The 19,074-nt window shown below is 35.8% G+C and overlaps 1 protein-coding gene across 3 annotated transcripts in view; it reads left to right on the top strand.

Moving 5' to 3' along the window:
* Window positions 1-11,785, top strand: part of LOC109064095 (tomoregulin-2-like) — a 72,775-nt gene extending 60,990 nt beyond the window's left edge. Inside the window, exons 6-9 of one of the 3 annotated variants that reach the window (XM_042757792.1) lie at window positions 1,612-1,760; window positions 3,932-4,055; window positions 4,675-4,830; window positions 11,111-11,785. In XM_042757792.1, the coding sequence (XP_042613726.1) occupies window positions 1,612-1,760; window positions 3,932-4,055; window positions 4,675-4,830; window positions 11,111-11,135 (454 nt within the window). In that variant the 3' untranslated portion in view covers window positions 11,136-11,785. The remainder of the gene's footprint in view (window positions 1-1,611; window positions 1,761-3,931; window positions 4,056-4,674; window positions 4,831-11,110) is intronic. The other 2 variants (XM_042757790.1, XM_042757791.1) reach the window with 2 other exon arrangements.
* The last annotated feature ends 7,289 nt before the right edge of the window (window positions 11,786-19,074 follow it).

The following is a 19,074-nucleotide window of genomic DNA, read 5'->3' as shown; positions in this document are numbered from 1 at the left end:
TGGACTGGTTTAGATGATTCATTAAAAAATATCTGACACAAAAGAACAATTTGTTGCATGGCTAAACAGGAAAAATACATGCACGACTGCCTAAATAGCCAAAACAATGGCAAAATATATTTTTAAATGTCTCAAAGTTTTTTTTTTTTTGTTGTTTTTTTTTCAGTAGTTCATGTGTAGGAGAATCACACTGTTCTTATTGTATTAAACCTCCTGCTGCTGGAGCTGAATGTGTCATTTTATTTGGCAAATAGATGTTCAAATCATCAGTAGGGTGCAGGAGCTACAGAAACCCACTCTCTTTATAGTCGGATATGTCTCCAAAGCAACATATTTCTTATAAGTTGGAAGTCCAACATTAATCAAACAGTATTTATCTTTCTTCGAAAATTTCAGAAACCAATTATTATTATTGAAATTAAATATGTTTGTTAGTTCCTTTAATAGTTGGCATTTCATTTGCTGTGATTTGTTTGTTTAAATGGCTTTTTCTTCTTATTGTATATAATTATTTATTGGCATTTTTCCAATGCTGGGCACTTCGGGCACTGAGGACTTTTGGAAATTAAACTATTTCATTAAATGTCCAACAGTGGATATACTGTACATGCATCACATATCTCTCATGAACAAATGGAATTTCCACCATGGGACATAATGATCATCTCCTTTGTCTTGCCAATTTGATGTATCATATATACACATAAATGTTTTATACGGTTTGCATAATTTGACAAAATTACAACTTGAAAATGCTGATATTTACTTATTTTTTTTTGGCTACTGACTTTAATTACTTTACATCCGTCATTAAAATCATACACAGTCACATTTAAACACATTTAAACACTCTTATATAGAGAATTTATTTATCTCAACCTTTTTTAAAGGGTTACTCCATCCCAAAATGAAACTTTTGTCATTAATCACTTACCCCCATGTCATTCCAAACCCGTAAAAGCTTCGTTCATCTTCGGAACACAATTTAAGATATTTTGGACGAAAACCGGGAGGCTTGAGACTGTGCACCATGTTTTCAATTCTGAGCAGTACGCAGATGGCTTACGCTCTTCTGTGTCAGCCGCATTGCGCCGATGTGCAGTTTGCTTTCAAACCAAAGCGCAAATACACATAAAAAAAATGTATCCTTGTGGCGTGGCTGACACAGAAGAGCGTACGCCACCTGCATACTGCTCAGAATTGAAAAAATGGCGCTACGCTGATTTGGAGAGACAGAGGAAAGGAATTGTTGAATAAAGTTATTTTTGTTTTCTTCATGTACAAACAGTATTCTTGTCGCTTCATTACGTTACAGTTGAATCACTGATGACAGATTGACTATTCTGACGATGCTTTTCATACTTTCCTGGACCTTGACACTGTTATTTACTTGGCAGTCTATGGGACAGTCTCAAGCCTCCCTGTTTTCATCCAAAATATCTTAAATTGTGTTCCGAAGACGAACGAAGCCTTTACGGGTTTGGAACGGTATGGGGGTAAGTGAATAATAACAAAATTTTCATTTTGGGTTGGAGTATAATGAATTTAAATGAGTAAACCCAGGCATGAATCTCCAAGTTTACTCTGCTCTCTCTCTCTCTCTCCCTGCAGGTGTGTGTGCAACATTGATTGCTCCCACATCAGTTTTAATCCAGTCTGTGCATCAGACGGCCGTTCCTATGACAACCCCTGCCAGGTAAAAGAGGTGTCATGTCAGAAGCAGGAGAGGATCGAGGTCAAATACCTCGGACATTGTAAGGGTCAGTCTCAATTCTCAATCTATTAAACACAGATGTTTTCACCTCTGCTCCAGCCTGACAGTCTAATCACAGTCATTCTGTTCACGATCTGAGGTTATGAGGAAATTTTACCCTCACTCACCAACTCTGTCTCACACATACACAATATGAACAAAATCTTACCATGTTCTGCTGATGGTTTTGATTACGTATAAATATATACTGTAGCCAAGTGAACAGTGTAACATTAATGTCAGTAGATTAGTAAATTACAAATATATTATCTGTATTTTTTGACAGTTTGACCCAGCCCAGTCATTGTCATAAATTAAAAGTTAATAATCATAATTTCTGTATCCAGTGTTTTTGCCAACATCCATCCAACCCCATACAGCACTTTTTGATGCATTTTTAGCTCAATCTAAAAGAGCTGTGTTGCCACTGAGCATTTGATGTATAAAAATAAAAAAGATTGAGACATTACCATTCAAATGTTTAAGGTTAAGAATTTGATACATTTATTCAGAAAGGACACATTAAAATTATAAAAAAGTTACAGTAAAGTTACATTGTAAACAATAATATATATCAAATAATCACTGTTCTTTTGAACTTTCTATTTATCAAAGAATCCTGAAACAAATTAATCACAGTTTCCAAAAATATTAAGCAGCATGGCTATTTTCAACATTGATAATAAGAAATGTTTCTTGAGCAGCAAATCAGCACATTAAAATGATTTCTGAAGGATCATGTGACACTGTGGAAATTCAGCTTTGCATCACAGGAATAAATTGCATTTTATTGTATATTAAAATAGAAAACAGTTATTTTAAATTGCAATAATATTTCATAATATTACTTTTTACTGTATTTTTGACCAAGTAAATGCAGCCTTGATAAGCATAATACTTCTTTCATGAATATTAAAATAAAAATCTTACAGACCCCAAACTTTTGAACAGTAGTGTATGTCAGTGTGTTGTTTGTTTCTTTTTAAAACACATTAAAAATTTAAATACATTAAGTTTCCCATTTAAGGAAAGAAAGCAAAATAACATTTTAGCTGCAGCAGTACTGCAGATATTGAACGTTTTAATTAAATTCCAATATAATTAGATTGCAGAAATACTTTACTTTTTGTTAAAAGTCTCTTTGGGATTTCATTTATAAATAAATTTGCCATTAAAGTTTTCTTAAAGAAATCATTTCCTTAATTTATTAGTAAATGAGAGTCAGGCTGCATTTTCAAGTACTTCTGATTTCAAATTCACTAAAAGTGTTAATTTCATTAAATGAAACGGCAGCCAACATAAATGTTAACAGCTCTAAGAACAAAGTGTCGCTCCTTTCGTGTGATAAACAGAGCGGTGTGAAGGAGCATACTGAAACCAGTGAGTCTCTGGAGAACTAGCCTGCTTTATGTGTTCTCAACTGGCCACCGTACCCTGATACCTCCCAGTGTGTGTGACAGTTTGACTGAGTGCTGTGACCTGCTTCACAGACAGTGTCAGGAGAGAGTTTGAGAGTGAGAGAGAGAGAGAGATAAGAAAAGAAAGAAAGAAAGATTGTGATTAATTGAGTAAACAGAGGAGGGTGTGGTGTCACTGCTGTAGCATTCATCCCTCCATTGACTTACATGGATACCCTTCAAATGTGCTCTTACACACACACATACACACACTTACATTCTCGTCACCGTTTAGAGATGAAACGATGTCCTAAAGAGTCTTTTAAAGGGCTAGTTCATCGAAAAATTAATTTACCTACCTTTATTGTGCAAAGTCCATATAATTTTAGAATGGTCTGTGAGGACAGACAGAAATTGAAGACCAAATTGTTTGCTGAAATGGTTTTCTTTTCCCCACAGCTCTCAAATTTCATTCGCATACACATATACCCCCGGTTTCATAGACAAGGCTTAAGCCTAATCCCAGACTAAATATGAGCTGTTTCAACTGAAAGAAACTTGTACTGATTGATCTTAAAATATGTCAGTGCCCTTGTTTTTTCTCATGATGCACACCAGGAATGTTTATTTCTAAGGCATGTTTTATGTTATAACACGATTTTAACTATTTTATGCCACTTTCATGATTTCATCGCAAACCGGCCCTTCACAAGAACTAACCTGACAACATAAACCTGATTGCTAAATTACAGTCTCTCTTTCTTGTTCGTGGTGTGTTTAGAGGAGAGAGACCAGGTGAGCGAGGTACCATGGGGTCTTTACATCCCGTGTCCAGAGCGTTACAAGAACTACTGTGTCCATGGAGAGTGCGAGTATCCTAGCAACCTCTCACCCCCCACCTGCAGGTAACCGCACCACACGACACAGACAACTTATCAAACTCTTCCTTCTCCCTCACCCACGCGCCACAGACTCCTTAAAGGACAGTGTGAGATTGATTTTGGAGAAGCAGCGAGAAGACAAAAGCAGGGGAGAGAACGAGAAATGAGAGAAGATGAGAAATGATGAAAGATGTGCAAGAAAAAGTGTGAAGGAAAGAGAAAAAGAGAAGAGAAATTGTGTGTGTGCCTCCCCCTGAAAGATGACTCATTCCTACCAGCTGTGTGTGTGTGTGTGTGTGTGTGTGTGTGTGTGTGTGGTGGCTGGCAGGTGTCCCTTTAACCACCTCCTCTGAGAGGTCGAGGCTCTAATTAAACAAGACTGTGTTTTCCCAGTGTGCACCAGCTCCCCGCTGCACACTCACTCCCACACACACACACACACAAACACACTTCCATTGCTTTTTTGTACCTATAAACACTAAATGACTAGTAATTATCCACAAACAGTGGCATCAACACCCTACTGCCATTTTATTATGCACACACTCTTTCCCTGCCCTTAGTTATCGATTATGGTATGCCCATCTTTTCTTTGCTTTAAACTCTAACATTGTTTGATCTTATCCATGTGTGTGTTTTTCAGTTGTCATTCAGGCTTCATTGGGCCGCAGTGTGACAGGAAGGACTATAATGTGATGTATGTGGTACCTGGTTCGGAAAAGAGTTACATTCTGATCGCATCCATCATTGGAGTTCTGCAAGTGGCCATTATCTGCCTCTTAGTGGTTTGCATCACACGGTGAGCTTAAAAATACAAATCACTCAGATTTCTAGCTTTCTCTAACTTCACAAGTGCACAGCCATGCACTTCTTAGGTTGATCAATGTCCACAATCCAATAGTTGGGGCATAAGGCAGGAATATCAGAGATAAATAAATAGACAGTGTTTCGACTGGTGTCTATCCACATGTGCGTACATTTTTTTTTTTTTCAGTATGAAACTGAAGCTGTAAAATGTTTAGTATTAATCCACAAACAGCACAGAGATTTCAAGTTCACAAGAACCTGCACATATGGAAGCCCCAAAATGCCACACATTATTATTTTTCTGTCTTGCCTTTGCGATTCCCATAAAACAAGTTGATTTTTTTTTTTTTTTTTTGTAGAAGCAAAACAGAAAAATAAAACTAATTTATGGCCTCTATATAATGATACTTATTTTTAAAGTAATTACATACTGTATTTAATCATTTGTATTTCATCATTTATAAATCCATTATCTTTTCAACAATTTTAGTACTTAATTTATTCTTAATGTACAGTGTATATCTGTGTTCTCTTATAAAAATTGCATTCTTTGTTGAAAATTATTTTACAAGTAATGGACTTCTGGTTTCTTTTTTTTTTTTTTTTTTTTTTTTTTTAGATGAATAGCATAATCTGTCATTGGTAACCTTTTAGAATAGAGAACACATGTTCACAATTAATTAAGAGTTTTCCCTCAATAAACTCCTAATTTGCTGTTTATTAATAGTTAGTAAAGTAGTTGTTAAGTTTAGGTATGGGGTAGGATTAAGGGATCTAAAATATGGCAATGTAGAATAAGACATTAATATGTGCTTTATAAGTACTAATAAACAGCCAATATGCATGCTAATAAGCAATTAGTTAATAATGAGAATTGGTTCTTAAAAGAAAGTGTTACCCTGTCATTGTATGTTGCCTGGATATTATGTTATTTTATTTAGGTTAGTTTAATGATGCTGCAAATTCAGCTTTGTCATCACAGGAATAAATTACATTTTAAAATATATTATGTGGTGGGCATAAGACACTTCTCTCAAAAACAATAAAAACACCATTCTTTTGAATGTTCATATTGCAATGATTCTGGTCAAACTATATAAACTATATATATTTACAATATATAATACAGTGACCCCAGAAAGTTTTTGGACACTTCAGCACTTTTTTTACAAACATTTTATGTGAGCATTGAAAAACATTGGGGCCATTGTATATTCTGTATGAACTGCATTTATACAGAAAAAAAAGAAAGAAAAAAAAAAAACACAATGTAAGGCTACAGTCACAGCTTTGTTAATTAAAATGGGATGGGGAGTGTTCTAGTGTTGTCGCATTGCACAGATCTTCTGTATAATTTATTCAAAATTCAACAGTTTTGTTTTTCCTGCTGCTGCGAAGGACAGTGTGATTTCCTTGATTGTCTGATGCATAAAACAGCACATTAATTTATTAACACTTCTCAGGTTGATCTAGTTGTGAAGCCTACGTAAATAAATACTATGGCATGCAGTTGCAGACACACAAGTTTATAAATGTAGTTTCTGAAATCGGGATAACTCTGATTGCAATATCCAGAGAACTAATCAACAATTGCGAATAACGATCAAATGATGAAACTTGACATGCACATTCACAGTCATGAAGTGAAAGGTGTTTCAGAAGTGCATAGTGTTCACCGCAGTGCCCTCCTTCACCTTACAGCACATAACCAGTTTCTATAGCAACACACTTTCTAACTGCAGCAATGACTTAGGAACGTCTTTCTCTTATCAGTCTCCGCTTGTGTTCTCCCCCTTTAATTTTCTCAAGTCCTGTCTTTCACTGTCTCGCACTCTCTCTCTCTTCTCTGTCTGTCGATGTCTTTCACTCTCTGTGTTTCTGTCTAGCTAATCAAAGATGCTCAGACTGAAGCACGTTTAATCAAACACACTCCTGCAAGGGGCGCAGAGTTGGTGTAGTGATTAGGTGATTGTAATGATTCTCTGATGTGCATTGCATGCAGAGTGTAAAAACTACAGGGAGGTAGCAAAAGTAATGGTTCAGAGAGTGAAAATACAAAGCATGAGGAAGGAACATCAGGCACTCTCTCATGAGCGATCATTCAGACACTATGACCTTTTAAAAGTGTACAATGCACAGTACGAATCTTCCATTTTTCCTCTGCCGTGCCTTTGTAGTGCTCCACCTGAAAGCAGGCATTTTGAGGCCTCTAATGTATTATGGTTGTTTTGATTGTTGCTTTGTCACATAACGAGGCTTCCTGGAATGCACGGGGCTGTGGAATGGACCATGTTGTCATAATGCTTCTGTTGCCCTCAGTGTTTCCTCCCAAGGGGGAAATTGCCACCTCACTTTTATATAATCAGCACAAATGGGCTTCGACTACAATCTATTTAATATAACTCTCCAAAAGTAGCCCTGCAGGATTCTAAAGGAGAGGGTTTATTGATTAAAGACAGTGAAAGGTTTGTCAAACAGACACAACAATGCAGCGAAAGTGTTTCGCGGGGATTTCTAGCTTTTTCTGGGATAACTTTTGCCATTATAGTTTCAGAGGGTGTACACGTGGGCTAAATGGGCATCAAAAATGAGAGGGTGATACAACTGTCCTGATATCAATGCAGAACAAACCCTCACTAAAGGAATGAAACAAAACCAAAAGTGGCATAATCTGGTCTGCCAAATCATATGGTGCAACTATAGACTGTAAAAAAAATAAAATAAAAAAAAACCCTGGACACCATGTGTCTGTTTCTTTCAGCTGTAGAAAACTGAAGCCCCAGAATTATCCGCTGTGATTTGGAGCTAGAGTCTGAGGAGCAGTGATTGTAAGGTGGATCCATGGTATCAAGGTCCCGCCCAAACTCCCGCACATCCAATCACATGCTTGCAATCATCAAACCACACACTATTTTATAGCATCAATTAACTAATTGTTAATAGCTAGCAACTTACTAGAAAAAACAACAACACTTGAACATACATCAGTAGGGATGTAACGATTCACTCAACTCACGGTTCGATTCACAATTTTTTTTTACAAAATGAGATTTAAGACAAATTATGAATTAAATGTGTCCTTTTATTATTGCTTGGACAAAATGCTGCACATTTCTTTGTGAAACTGAAATATAACACTATAATAATATACTAATATAGCACTTGCATATTATTGCTGTTTTGCTGGTTTTGATTTCTTCTATTGTCCTCATTTGTAAGTCACTTTGGATAAAAGCATCTGCTAAATGACAAAATTTAAATATAATGTAAATGTAAATAACAAAACTAAATTAAAATTTTAAAACAAGCCCCAAATCAAATAAATAAGTAACACAAAAAAATAAATCTGTTCATATAAACAAAATAAGGCTTTGTTTGTGCTCTTTCCATTTAAAATTAGAGGCAAACACTGCATTTTTATTATGATCCAAACAAAGATGCTGCATACTGTACATGCAACATGAGCAGTTTTTTTTAATAAATCTTAGTTTGTTTGTATTTTTTAGTTTTTTGAAAAAAACAGAATGGTTTGACTTCAGTTTTATAAAACAATACATAATAAAAATATCTGCATGAAACAGAAACAGCAGACGAGCTGATCGAGATGCAGATTCACTCTCCGCCAGCAGGTGGTGCTTAAAGCGTATCCTTGGTTTCCGCTGTAAACAAAGTAGCGCTGCACTTATGAACTTTAATATGTATTATACAGAGGCAAGATGAAAAGAAAAAATATCATCTAAACTTTTCTAAAGACAGTAAGTTCCCCTCAGACATACATTCATATAAACTACCCCAATTGAATCACGATTTGTTTATCACCTCAACCGATTTGAGTCGTCACATATTTAAACGGATTTTCAACCAGCTCGCAGTTAATCGTTACATCCCTATGTACAAATTACAGAAACCATCTTTGGGGAAAAAAAAAAATATTTGAAGAGTAATTCGTTAAAATAAGAATAGTAATTCTTGATGGGTACATTTTTTTTTCAGATAAAATGGTATACCCTACCATTTAAAGGATTGTAGCCTGTGTGATTTAAAACAGCTGTAATGATAATGACATAACATTGCTGGAATTTTTATAATTTTTTTTTTTTTTTCAGCTGATGATTGATAAAAACATCCAATTAGAATCCGCCTGTTTTTAAAGAGCTTGAGGATTTAAAGCATCAGACGACAGAACTGCAGCGCACTTATAATAACTTATAATGACAGAACACTCCTCAGTTGGTGTGGAAGCTAAAATTGTTATCTTTATTGTGCTTGGTGTAAAAAGGCCTTTATAATGTTACAAAAAAATCTATTTCAAATAAATAATGTTCTTTTGAACTTTCTATTTATCAATGAATCCAGTTTCCACAAAAATATTAAGAAGCACAACCGTTTCTTGAGTTTGAGGAAGAATTCTCCCATAAATGTGTTATATACAGTATCACTGATCATGAGAGAATCTCAGTTTTAATGTTGTACATGGCACAAAGTCAGGATAATTATGGTTCAAATATGCTGCAGTTTTAAAAAAATAAGCGCGTCTTTACTTAGGAATTTCTCAAAAACACGCTGCTATTCTTGCTATTAATTTTCTTAATTCACCCACCATTGGCTGGTGTGGCAAAAAGTTCATTTGAGGCTGTGAATCTAATGCTTTAAGACTTGGTAGGTGATTACTTTCCTCAACCTGTTCAGGCAGTGAGTTAAAGGTTCTCTTCATTGTGTAAAACGTGATGTTTGCATGCGAGAGGATGGAACTAATTAAAACAGGAACGGCTTTGATCTGGTCAGGAATCAGTGTCCCCCGCGTACCCTGCTGCCTCCGAGCCGATTTAAGAGCCAGGGGCACACTCTGCCCTATGCAAAACATGACATTTAATAAACCAACGAGGAAAATATAATAAAGATTCCCTGTGGTGAAAGGTTTCCCCTGCTGAGCTACTAGGGAAGAGAGAGAAGCTGTTAATGAGACAATTTAAACCACAGCAAGTGCCTGTCTGTCGCTATCTGATCTCCATTCGCCCCCCCCCCCCTTTCTGTGCATTTTATATATTATGATTAGAACTGTCAGTTTAACATATTAATATAGTAAAATTAATTATATAAAAAAAACAACCTGTTAAAAATTCAACACATTTAATCATGCCCACTGACCCCTATGTAAATTCTGTAATAAGGAACATAGATCAATAATATAATAATAACAGTCCTGTGTGAAAGTCTACCTCAGACAGATGAACAAAATGCAATTGCAAAATGGATTACTTTGTAGGATGTAGGTCACTGGCAGGCTTTTTAATGATATGGAGAAAAGAAAAAACACATATATTGACTCCTTAAGTTCTGTGAAAATAATGCTTTAAAACTTGGTAAGTGATTGGTTTCCTCAACCTGTAAAGCCAATTAAAGTTAAAGTTAAAGGTTGTCTTCACTGTGTAAAACTTGATGTTTGTAAGCAAGAGGAAGGATCTAATGAAAACAGGAAAAACTTTGGTCTGGTCTGGAATCAGTGCCGTCTTCTTCATTGTCATTGATTTCTAAAGTCAATATAATTCTTGTCAGAATCTTTATCATTTTAGGTGATTTTTCAGGTAATATTGATAAATATAGTTATTTGTGATTTAATATGATTGCATGCTTTTTTAATTGACAGCCTTAGTCTAAAATCTAATTCTTTTTTTGTTTTTGTTTTTTCCAGTTTTTTTTTTTTAATAAAAGCTCCTGGTTTGCTGTACTTGTTTGTTAATAATAATATATTGTTGTTGCTATTATTATTATTATTATTATTATTATTATTATGACGATGATGGTGCTGGTATTATGTTTATTTTACATAAAATATTCATCAGTTTACATTTTACACCTTAAAGCCCCTCGTCTTTTGACAGTGATAATAATAATAATAATAAATTATTACTAAACAGAAATAAAATAAGTATTACTATTGCAGACTTATCTGTTATGTTTATCTGTTATGTATCATGTTTATAACAATTAATGATACTATGTTTTAAACCTTTAAGCATCTCCTTGATCATTTTGATCATTTTGAGCAGCATTTACTGCATACTGAGCTGCTCTGAGACTGAAAACATTGGATCATATAAAAAAGACACTTCACACTGAAACATTCAGCACATATATTTAAAACACAGCATTTGCAATTTGATAATCAAACTAAGCCATATTGTGATTTCGGATTTATTTTAATTAATCTTGAAGCCCTAGTAAATTGAAGAATGAGGAACATAAACTTCCTCTTTTTTGTGTGTTTCCAGAAGTGTCCACGTGGGAATCGGATAGCACGGCAGAAACAAAACGTTCCACACTTCAACTCCGAAAACACCCTGCGGGCCTCCACCAGACTCATCTGACGAACCCTTAAACATAGAGTGACATGTGCTAAAGACAGCAGAGAAAAGGCCCCGGGAAATTGTGGGAACATACCCCACTCCTGACAGGTGTTGCTGGGTGTGTGTAAGAACTGAGACGGGACTCCTGGCAGTGTGCAAACCTTATCATCCCTTGATTCCCCGAGGATGCAAACAGGAGACAGCCTCACGGGACAGACCTGCAGTGGTTTTTCCACCTGGTCTGCAGGCTTGAGTCAGACTCAGTGGGAAAGAGAGCAGGCAGTCAGCTTTGTCAAAGCGTCAGAGTGTACAGCCAAAAACAGCCCTTCCCTGGGGTTGCAACAATCTGGAAAGAGAAGCGCTCGTGGAAGGAAGGAAGGAAGGAAGGATGGATGGATGGATGGATGGATGATGACTGGAGAGGTGTGCCACATGTTGCCTTGTATTTGTTGTCTATGACACCATCGAAGAAATGAGCTCTCTGGGGCTCTCTTTGGTTATGTATTATATATTTCCAATAGGTTAACATACTTGTGATGTTTTTCTTTGTTTTTATTTGCTGTAATGTAAATAAATAATTTATATCATGTGATTTGATGAATCCTTGTGTATGACTTTGACTTCCACAATTTACAACAAGGTTTCATTACTTAACATTAACTAACAATGAGCTATAATTATACAGCATTTATTATTACTCAGTTTTCTAATACACTTATAAAATCAAAAGTTTTATCTATATAAATATTAATGCATCTTTATTAACTATCATTAACAAAGATTAATTCATGCTGCAAAAATACATTGCTCATTATTAGCTCATATTAGGTAATACATTAACTAATGTTAAAATTGTAAAGTATTACCAAAATGAATTTCCTTAATTGGGATTGTATGTATGCACAATATATTGTTACCACATTGGTTATCAACTGATATTAAATATTTAATTATGTGTGCTCATTTGCGATTTTTGTATGTTTAGATTACATTTGCCATCATCTTAAGGTCACTTAAAGTAGAGTTTTAATACAATAATAATTTAATATTTAGTAAATCTCAAAATTAATATCCATTTTGATTCTGTACATAGTACATTATGCATTATTGCTAAATTGACTTTAGAATGATGGATAAATAGTATTGATTTCAGATTTTAGTCTTCTATTTGTATCCTGACAAATGGATATAGAATATAAAATCTTGGCCATTTATTATAATAAATGATTACTGCCGATTCTGTGTTGCTCAGAATTACTAAATACTACTAAATAACAAGCTCTTATAATCTCTTCAGCAAATTTGTTTTCCAAAAAATGTCCTTAACTTTCCTACACCATTCCTTCCTGCAAATCTCCTTAACCTTCCAAGTTCGAAGGTCTTGTCACTTTCAAAAATATCAATACTCTCACAGATTTAGAAGTATCCAACACTTTGTTGATTTTAGCTTTAGGACTGAAATACATCCTATCTCGCCCCCTTGTTTCTCTTAGACCAATCTGACATGAGCAGGAAAGGAAAGTCTGTCTGTCTGTCTCCTTCGGACCAAAGGGAGTTGTAGGTGGATGAAGCCCAGCAGCCGGTCGATGGCTGTGAGCCGCACCCATTACCCAGCAATCAATGCTGCCACAAGATCCGACAGCAGAGAGGCTGTCACAACCTCTGTCCAGCTCTCTCCTACGCCTCTGAGCTGTCAAATACAATCACCGCCAACAAGTAGTGTGCGTGACCTGAGGTAACTCGTGGAGCCAGAGCCAACAGTACATGGGAGACACAAATGGCGTGCATGTGTGTGTGTGAGCAAGCTTAGATGTATAAAACTACAAATGATGCATGAAAGAGAATATGTTATGATTCTAATTATGATCGATGGCCACACGATGGCACTGCTGAATCAAGAGAGTGTTTCAAATGGATGGAAGGATGTAAAGGGGTGGGAAAATTTCACCAAAATGGCTGCGGTTATAGCTTTGTCATTAGCATTCAAAGTCTTCAGTGAGACTTCTCTAGAAATATCAGGAGAAAAACAAGAGAGATGGTTTTTTTTTATGTCTGTTTTATGTGAGAGCTCATTTAAAAAAAAAAAATTGTAAAGGCATCTGATAATCCAAATGATGTCATTTCCTCTTCATTGTGTCACTTAAAATGACAGTTCACTATTGTTACAAAACTCAAAAACAGATATAAAGAGAACTTAAATCAAAAGAAGACTTCAAATGCATGTTAATTGGTGTGAATGGTAAAATAAACACATTTTGCCATAGCAAATGTTTGTTAGTACTATTTAATTATTAAGAAGTATTTGAAATATTGTTTCTGTGAATTGCTGTAGAGATGTCAAAATGCTGTGTAGACCTTATGTAGCTCACACCCCTTTCAGTGCTGCGCTCGTTGTCTTCTGTCTTCCGTTTGAATTTCCACAGTGTGAAGTTAAGTTCGTACGAATTCTAAAAACATCTGCGCACTTGTTCCTCTGACGCTTAAGGTATTAATAACTAGAAATAGCCTATGCACTACTAAAATGTCTATAAACAGTACACCATCAGCACATAAAGAATACATTCTACAATAATAAATATTCTACATAAAGAATACACCGTCAGCACAAAATAATATTTTTATTATAATTTTAATATTTGTGCACAATATTTGAATGCACATGTCATTTTTGCATTTATTGACTCTTAAGTGACAGGCTACTCCTTTAAATGATTTTTTCATGTTAATGCACCAGCATCGGTTTTATGAAAATCACAGCAAGTCCCATACTCAGAATCTGTGCTCTGCATTTTTGCCAATCCAAGGGCACACTCAGCAGTGAGTAGTGAACATACACACACAGAGCAGTGGGCAGCCATTTTTGCTGCACGCCCGTGGAGCAGTTGGGTGTTCGGTGCCTTCCTCAATAATTCAGTCATAGTTTTGAGGGTGGAAGAGTACATTTACTCACCCTCCTGGTACCAAGACTCAAACCTGTGACCTTTGGGTTACAAGTCCAATTCTGTAAGCATTAGGCCACAACTGCCCTTTGACCATGACTGCTTTTTGCTAATAATTATGTTGCCATACACAGATGATATCCCTCTAACATCGTAAAATAGTTTCAATAGCCCTAGTTATGACCAGATTTTTCTAATCACCAACAGCTGTCAATAACAGTAAATCAATGGGCCGAATCTCACAGCGATATATACAAACTGGGAACATTCACACAAAACACATTTGTTTAGTTCCACTGCTTTTTGAACACATTAATACATGAACAGAGAGTCCCATTCCATCCAACATCCTCCAGACTCCAATCCTTCATTACTTGATGATGTATAAATGTGACACTGGCATGAATAGTTAATTTTGTTAATGATTATTTTGGTCATATTGATTATATTTGTGGGTAAAGACTAATTCAACTTAGCATTTCGCTTTGGTAAAAGAACCAAAGACATTGTGCCACAATTCTGACTTGTCATTTTAGATCTTTAGTATATTTTAATACAGATATTTCCATCATAACAACTCTCTGAGATTTTACATGGCAATGGATATGTCAATGTGAATGTATTTGGGCTTGGCGGAATAGATCTGCTACGCTGCTGCTGCTGCAGAATTTCTGCTGCTGTTGGTTATTGCTGTATTTGTAGATTATTGCTGCTAATGCTGCTGCAAGCAAGTACAGGAACTTGCTAATGGTGGTACATATGCCAATATAGTGCTGTGAGTATTTAAGACATACTGCTGCTGCACAAATAGCATATAAAATAACCCATTGCAGATCTATACAGGTGGAGCTGGGGAAGGTGGAGGGTTTCACAGGAGCTCTGAAAGTGTACTGCAATGCTCAAGCGAATGGTAACCAGCCATTTAAATGTAAACCAGCAATCTCATTGGATGCGTATGCAATATGAACCAATCAGTTTAATGTTAAAGTCGTTTAATGCTAAGAATATCATCAGTTTACATTTTATCATTTAATGCTATGTAATTCAGACCATTTTAAGTGTGGCTTTAGTAAAATACTTTTTCAGGCTCTTCTCATCAAAACACAAAAGACTTACTGCCACGAGCCTCATGTAGTGAGAAAATTTGTATCTGTGAAGGAGTGTGAAGACTTATAAATAAGCCTAGCTACTACAGGCGCTTTTCTCTCATAGTTATGAATAATCTACACCAGGGCTGTTTGTGGCTGGGGAATGATGTGTGTTTGTTGCGATTTCGAGGTTGTAAGGTAATCAATTACTTCCATGACTTGTTTAAAGAACAGATTCTTAAAATTCCTCCCTCATGGCATTGCCAGGTTCACTAGGATCCCTTCCTCTCATATGTTTTCCAGAGTTTGGCTGTCAGCAGGGAATCTTAATAACAAGTACAGCAGACGCTCCACAGACACAGACAGCAGGGAGGTCTGCTTCTAGGGTAAATATAAGTTGAGGAGAGGGGTGGGTTTGGTCTAAAAGAAAAAAAAAACTGTAATGGCGGGATCATAGGGCTCGAGGTCAGAAAGAGAGAAAAAAAAAAAAAAAATAGGAAGTATAGAAAGTTATTAATAATCAATATATCCAAGGCAAACAGAACAAAGTCATTTTATGATAGATCTATAATGCAAAGATTAACTTTAGACACAGGGCTTGATCAAAAGTGAGAGATAAAATGAATAATAAAATAATCGAGTCAAAAGGTTTGAAGGGGCACTTTTGCATCAATTGAGTGTTCATCAGTGTTCTAAAAAGGGAGAGATATAAAATATAATACTGGAATTTTTTAATATTGACACCTTGTCATTATTGACACAAACTATTTCCGGTAAACTATAAACAATCTACAATTTGAACAAATACTGTACAACAATACAACTTCTGTTACAAACTCAATATGTATCCATAGTTTGGTTTAGATGGCTGTTAGCAAACTTATTTATAACAAAATATTCAATAATGAGATTTGTGCTGTAGGTATAATTTTGGGACACTAGTATATGATTCCCATATTAATCCAGTTGATTTTTTTTACCGTACCACTCAGGATTTTTTTGACATTTTTATTCATTCACATTCAAATTTATTGTTCTGGTACAGTGCATGTTGTAAATACAGCAAAAAGTATGTTTCTTCCCTGATGACCTGTTTAAAGCAGCACAGGTATAGATCCCTGAGCACCCCATGGAAAAATACAAGATATTCTCGGTTAACTTTAACCAATAATAAATAAATAAATGAAATAAACACACACACACACAATTGGGATTTTGTGTCATTGGCGGAAAACACTGGCAGAAACATATATTGGCACCTGTGGAAAGCAGCCATGGCTTTTAAGAGACCAGGGCAACAAGTAAACAGTCACACAGAATAAAACATAAAGGCATAATGGACATGCAAAGTACCTTTTAACCTTTTAATCACAGCAGATCTTCATCCTATTCAAATGAATATGAATCATGTTTTAGTGTGGGCTGAGAAACATCGCACAAAATTTACAACTTACAATACAACAACTCTAGGAAGCTCTTCAGTTGAAAGAGAGTCCATGAAGAAAAACTGATAAGATGGTGAATCAAAGTCTAAGTATAACTTAACTAAAGGTATACTACCACTAAAGGTATACGTGCGTGTTTAAGGTACCTAAACAACGACGGTTGCAACAGGGCTAAGGGCTGGGTTGGAAAATATGTGACATCATTATGTTTTTTAATTTAATCAATGTCGATTATGAAAGTGAGCATGCAGCATGAGAAAGATATGATACATCATGAGATGCGCAATATGTCTGGAGACATGGGTAAAACATTTTGACAACTTCATTAAGTTTTGTTTTGTAGTCTCTTTTTAAAAGATTTTCGTTTTGTATAAATTGTATCTTAATTTTGATCAATGTTTTATCAACCAATTGCCTGTATTTAATATATAAGAATATCTGCTATTCTTTCCACTTACACCTCTGTTTATGTTAGTTTTGGTTGTGCTGCCAGTGTTTCTTGATCATAATTAAATGGTTGATTCTAAGCACTGGGCCTTGTTTGCATTTGTGGTTTGTTTGTAATGTTCAATTTTTCATTTTACCTATGTGGTGTGGTGGTAATTGTCTTACTGTTGTGGTCCACCACTTGAAGGAATGTAAAGAAAACACTGTAGTGTTGGCTGTCTCAATGTGTGTGTATGCCAGTTCACCGTAGTTGCATATGTGTATGTATGGCACTGTATTGTTTTTTTTTTGGGTGTGTGTGTATGCAAGTTAAGAGTAGTTTTTTTGCTCACCTGAGAACATACATAGTAAAATGCCCCACTTCTGGTGGCTTCACAGTTTAAAATGCAATGAGTGATCCAGTCATATATATAGATCAGTGTTAAAAACACTATTGACTTCAACTGGTGATAGTCTCTCTTCACATATAAGTTGGGTAACTTTATGTTGTTTACTTCCTCAGCTCCCAGTTTTTGCACAATGGCACATTATTAAATTAAATCACAATTTGGCATTTCATTTTGGGATGAGTATCACAGTATCTCCCTAAATGCTTCAAAAACACATAAATACTCTTTGACTCCCATGAGTAAAAGGGGAGTTCATATTTACTGAACTTGTGTCACTTCAATGTAAGAGTTTCCAAGGAAGCATCTGTGGTATTCCAGACAATCTGGTCTTGTTTGTGCTGCACTTGTGCTCTAATGTTGTAATTGCATAGTGTTTTCTCCAGGGGGCGACAAGTCGTTTCTAAAACACATGCAACCTGAGCCATTTGCCTTCAAGTGTTTTGAGACGTTTCCCATGGTAAACAAGAGATCAAGATGCGAGTTCCCTGGAATGAGAACAATGGAGAAAAAATTGATAAGGCAGGAATCCCCACCCTTTTAATGTAATACTAGCAGGCAGAATTACATCTCTCGCCCTTTCTCTCATCCTGTCTCTTAATTCCTCTGTCATTCAAATGCATGTTAAACTAATATTTGCTAACTAAGGAAAGGTTTTAAATCACCATGTTGTTTACTACTGGGTGAGCCTAGCGCTATACAAGCACACACATGCCTGTCAACTGTATGAACACAATATGAACTATGAACTATGAATGAGTAGTGGTGGTAGGTGGTTGATTGGTGGTTTTTTTACTCTTTGAAGTCTGTGTTTCCACAGCCATTACCCTGCAAAGGAAAAAGAAGGGGAAATGACATCATGGATGCACGTATAACAATGCAGAAAGAAGGAAATGGGAGCAATTAAGACATTCTGTGTTTGCGTGTTGAAGAGGCAAACACCCGAAAATGACAAGAAGATTTCAGACAATTCTTTAAGATTTAATAATTAATATCATGCTAGCAGTGATTTTATTGTCCACTATATTTCCATGCATAGTGAAATGTAAATGCGAAGTTTTCCAGCTCTGCTGCTAAGTTTTCGCCATGCTCCTGCTACAGTGGAAGGCAGAAAAAATTACTCCACTCACATGGCCTGAGAACTGTTTGTGTGACATTTTTTCCAGAATAAACGTAGAATGGCTACAACTGTAAAAAAAGACTCTTAGAAAATAAATACAGGCAAACATATACACAAATTCTGGTGCACATCTACCCACGCAGAAAACTCCTCTAAAGTGTTGTTTATAAATCTTTATTTAAAGGGAAAACACACACCGTTGTTTTATCTTCCTTTCTGTATCTCTTTCCCACTCTCTCTCTTTATTCACAGAGGAGCTTAAGCATGACTCTTAATATTCTATTGCTCTCTTCAATATAAACAGAACAAAACCTAGAGAGCCAGAGAGAGTTAGGGGGAGGTTCTACATGTGAAGAGAGTTGCTCATGTTCCACCGTACACACCCACATACTCACACTTGACACATGCAAACACATAACTCCCTCACCAATGGGCCAGGCTAACTGCCATGGAAACCAAGCTCC

Source organism: Cyprinus carpio, chromosome A6 (assembly GCF_018340385.1).
Source record: "Cyprinus carpio isolate SPL01 chromosome A6, ASM1834038v1, whole genome shotgun sequence".
Classification (NCBI taxonomy): domain Eukaryota; kingdom Metazoa; phylum Chordata; class Actinopteri; order Cypriniformes; family Cyprinidae; genus Cyprinus; species Cyprinus carpio.
The sequence above is the reverse complement of the archived record's forward strand: the minus strand, read 5'-3'. Positions and strand labels throughout refer to the sequence as shown.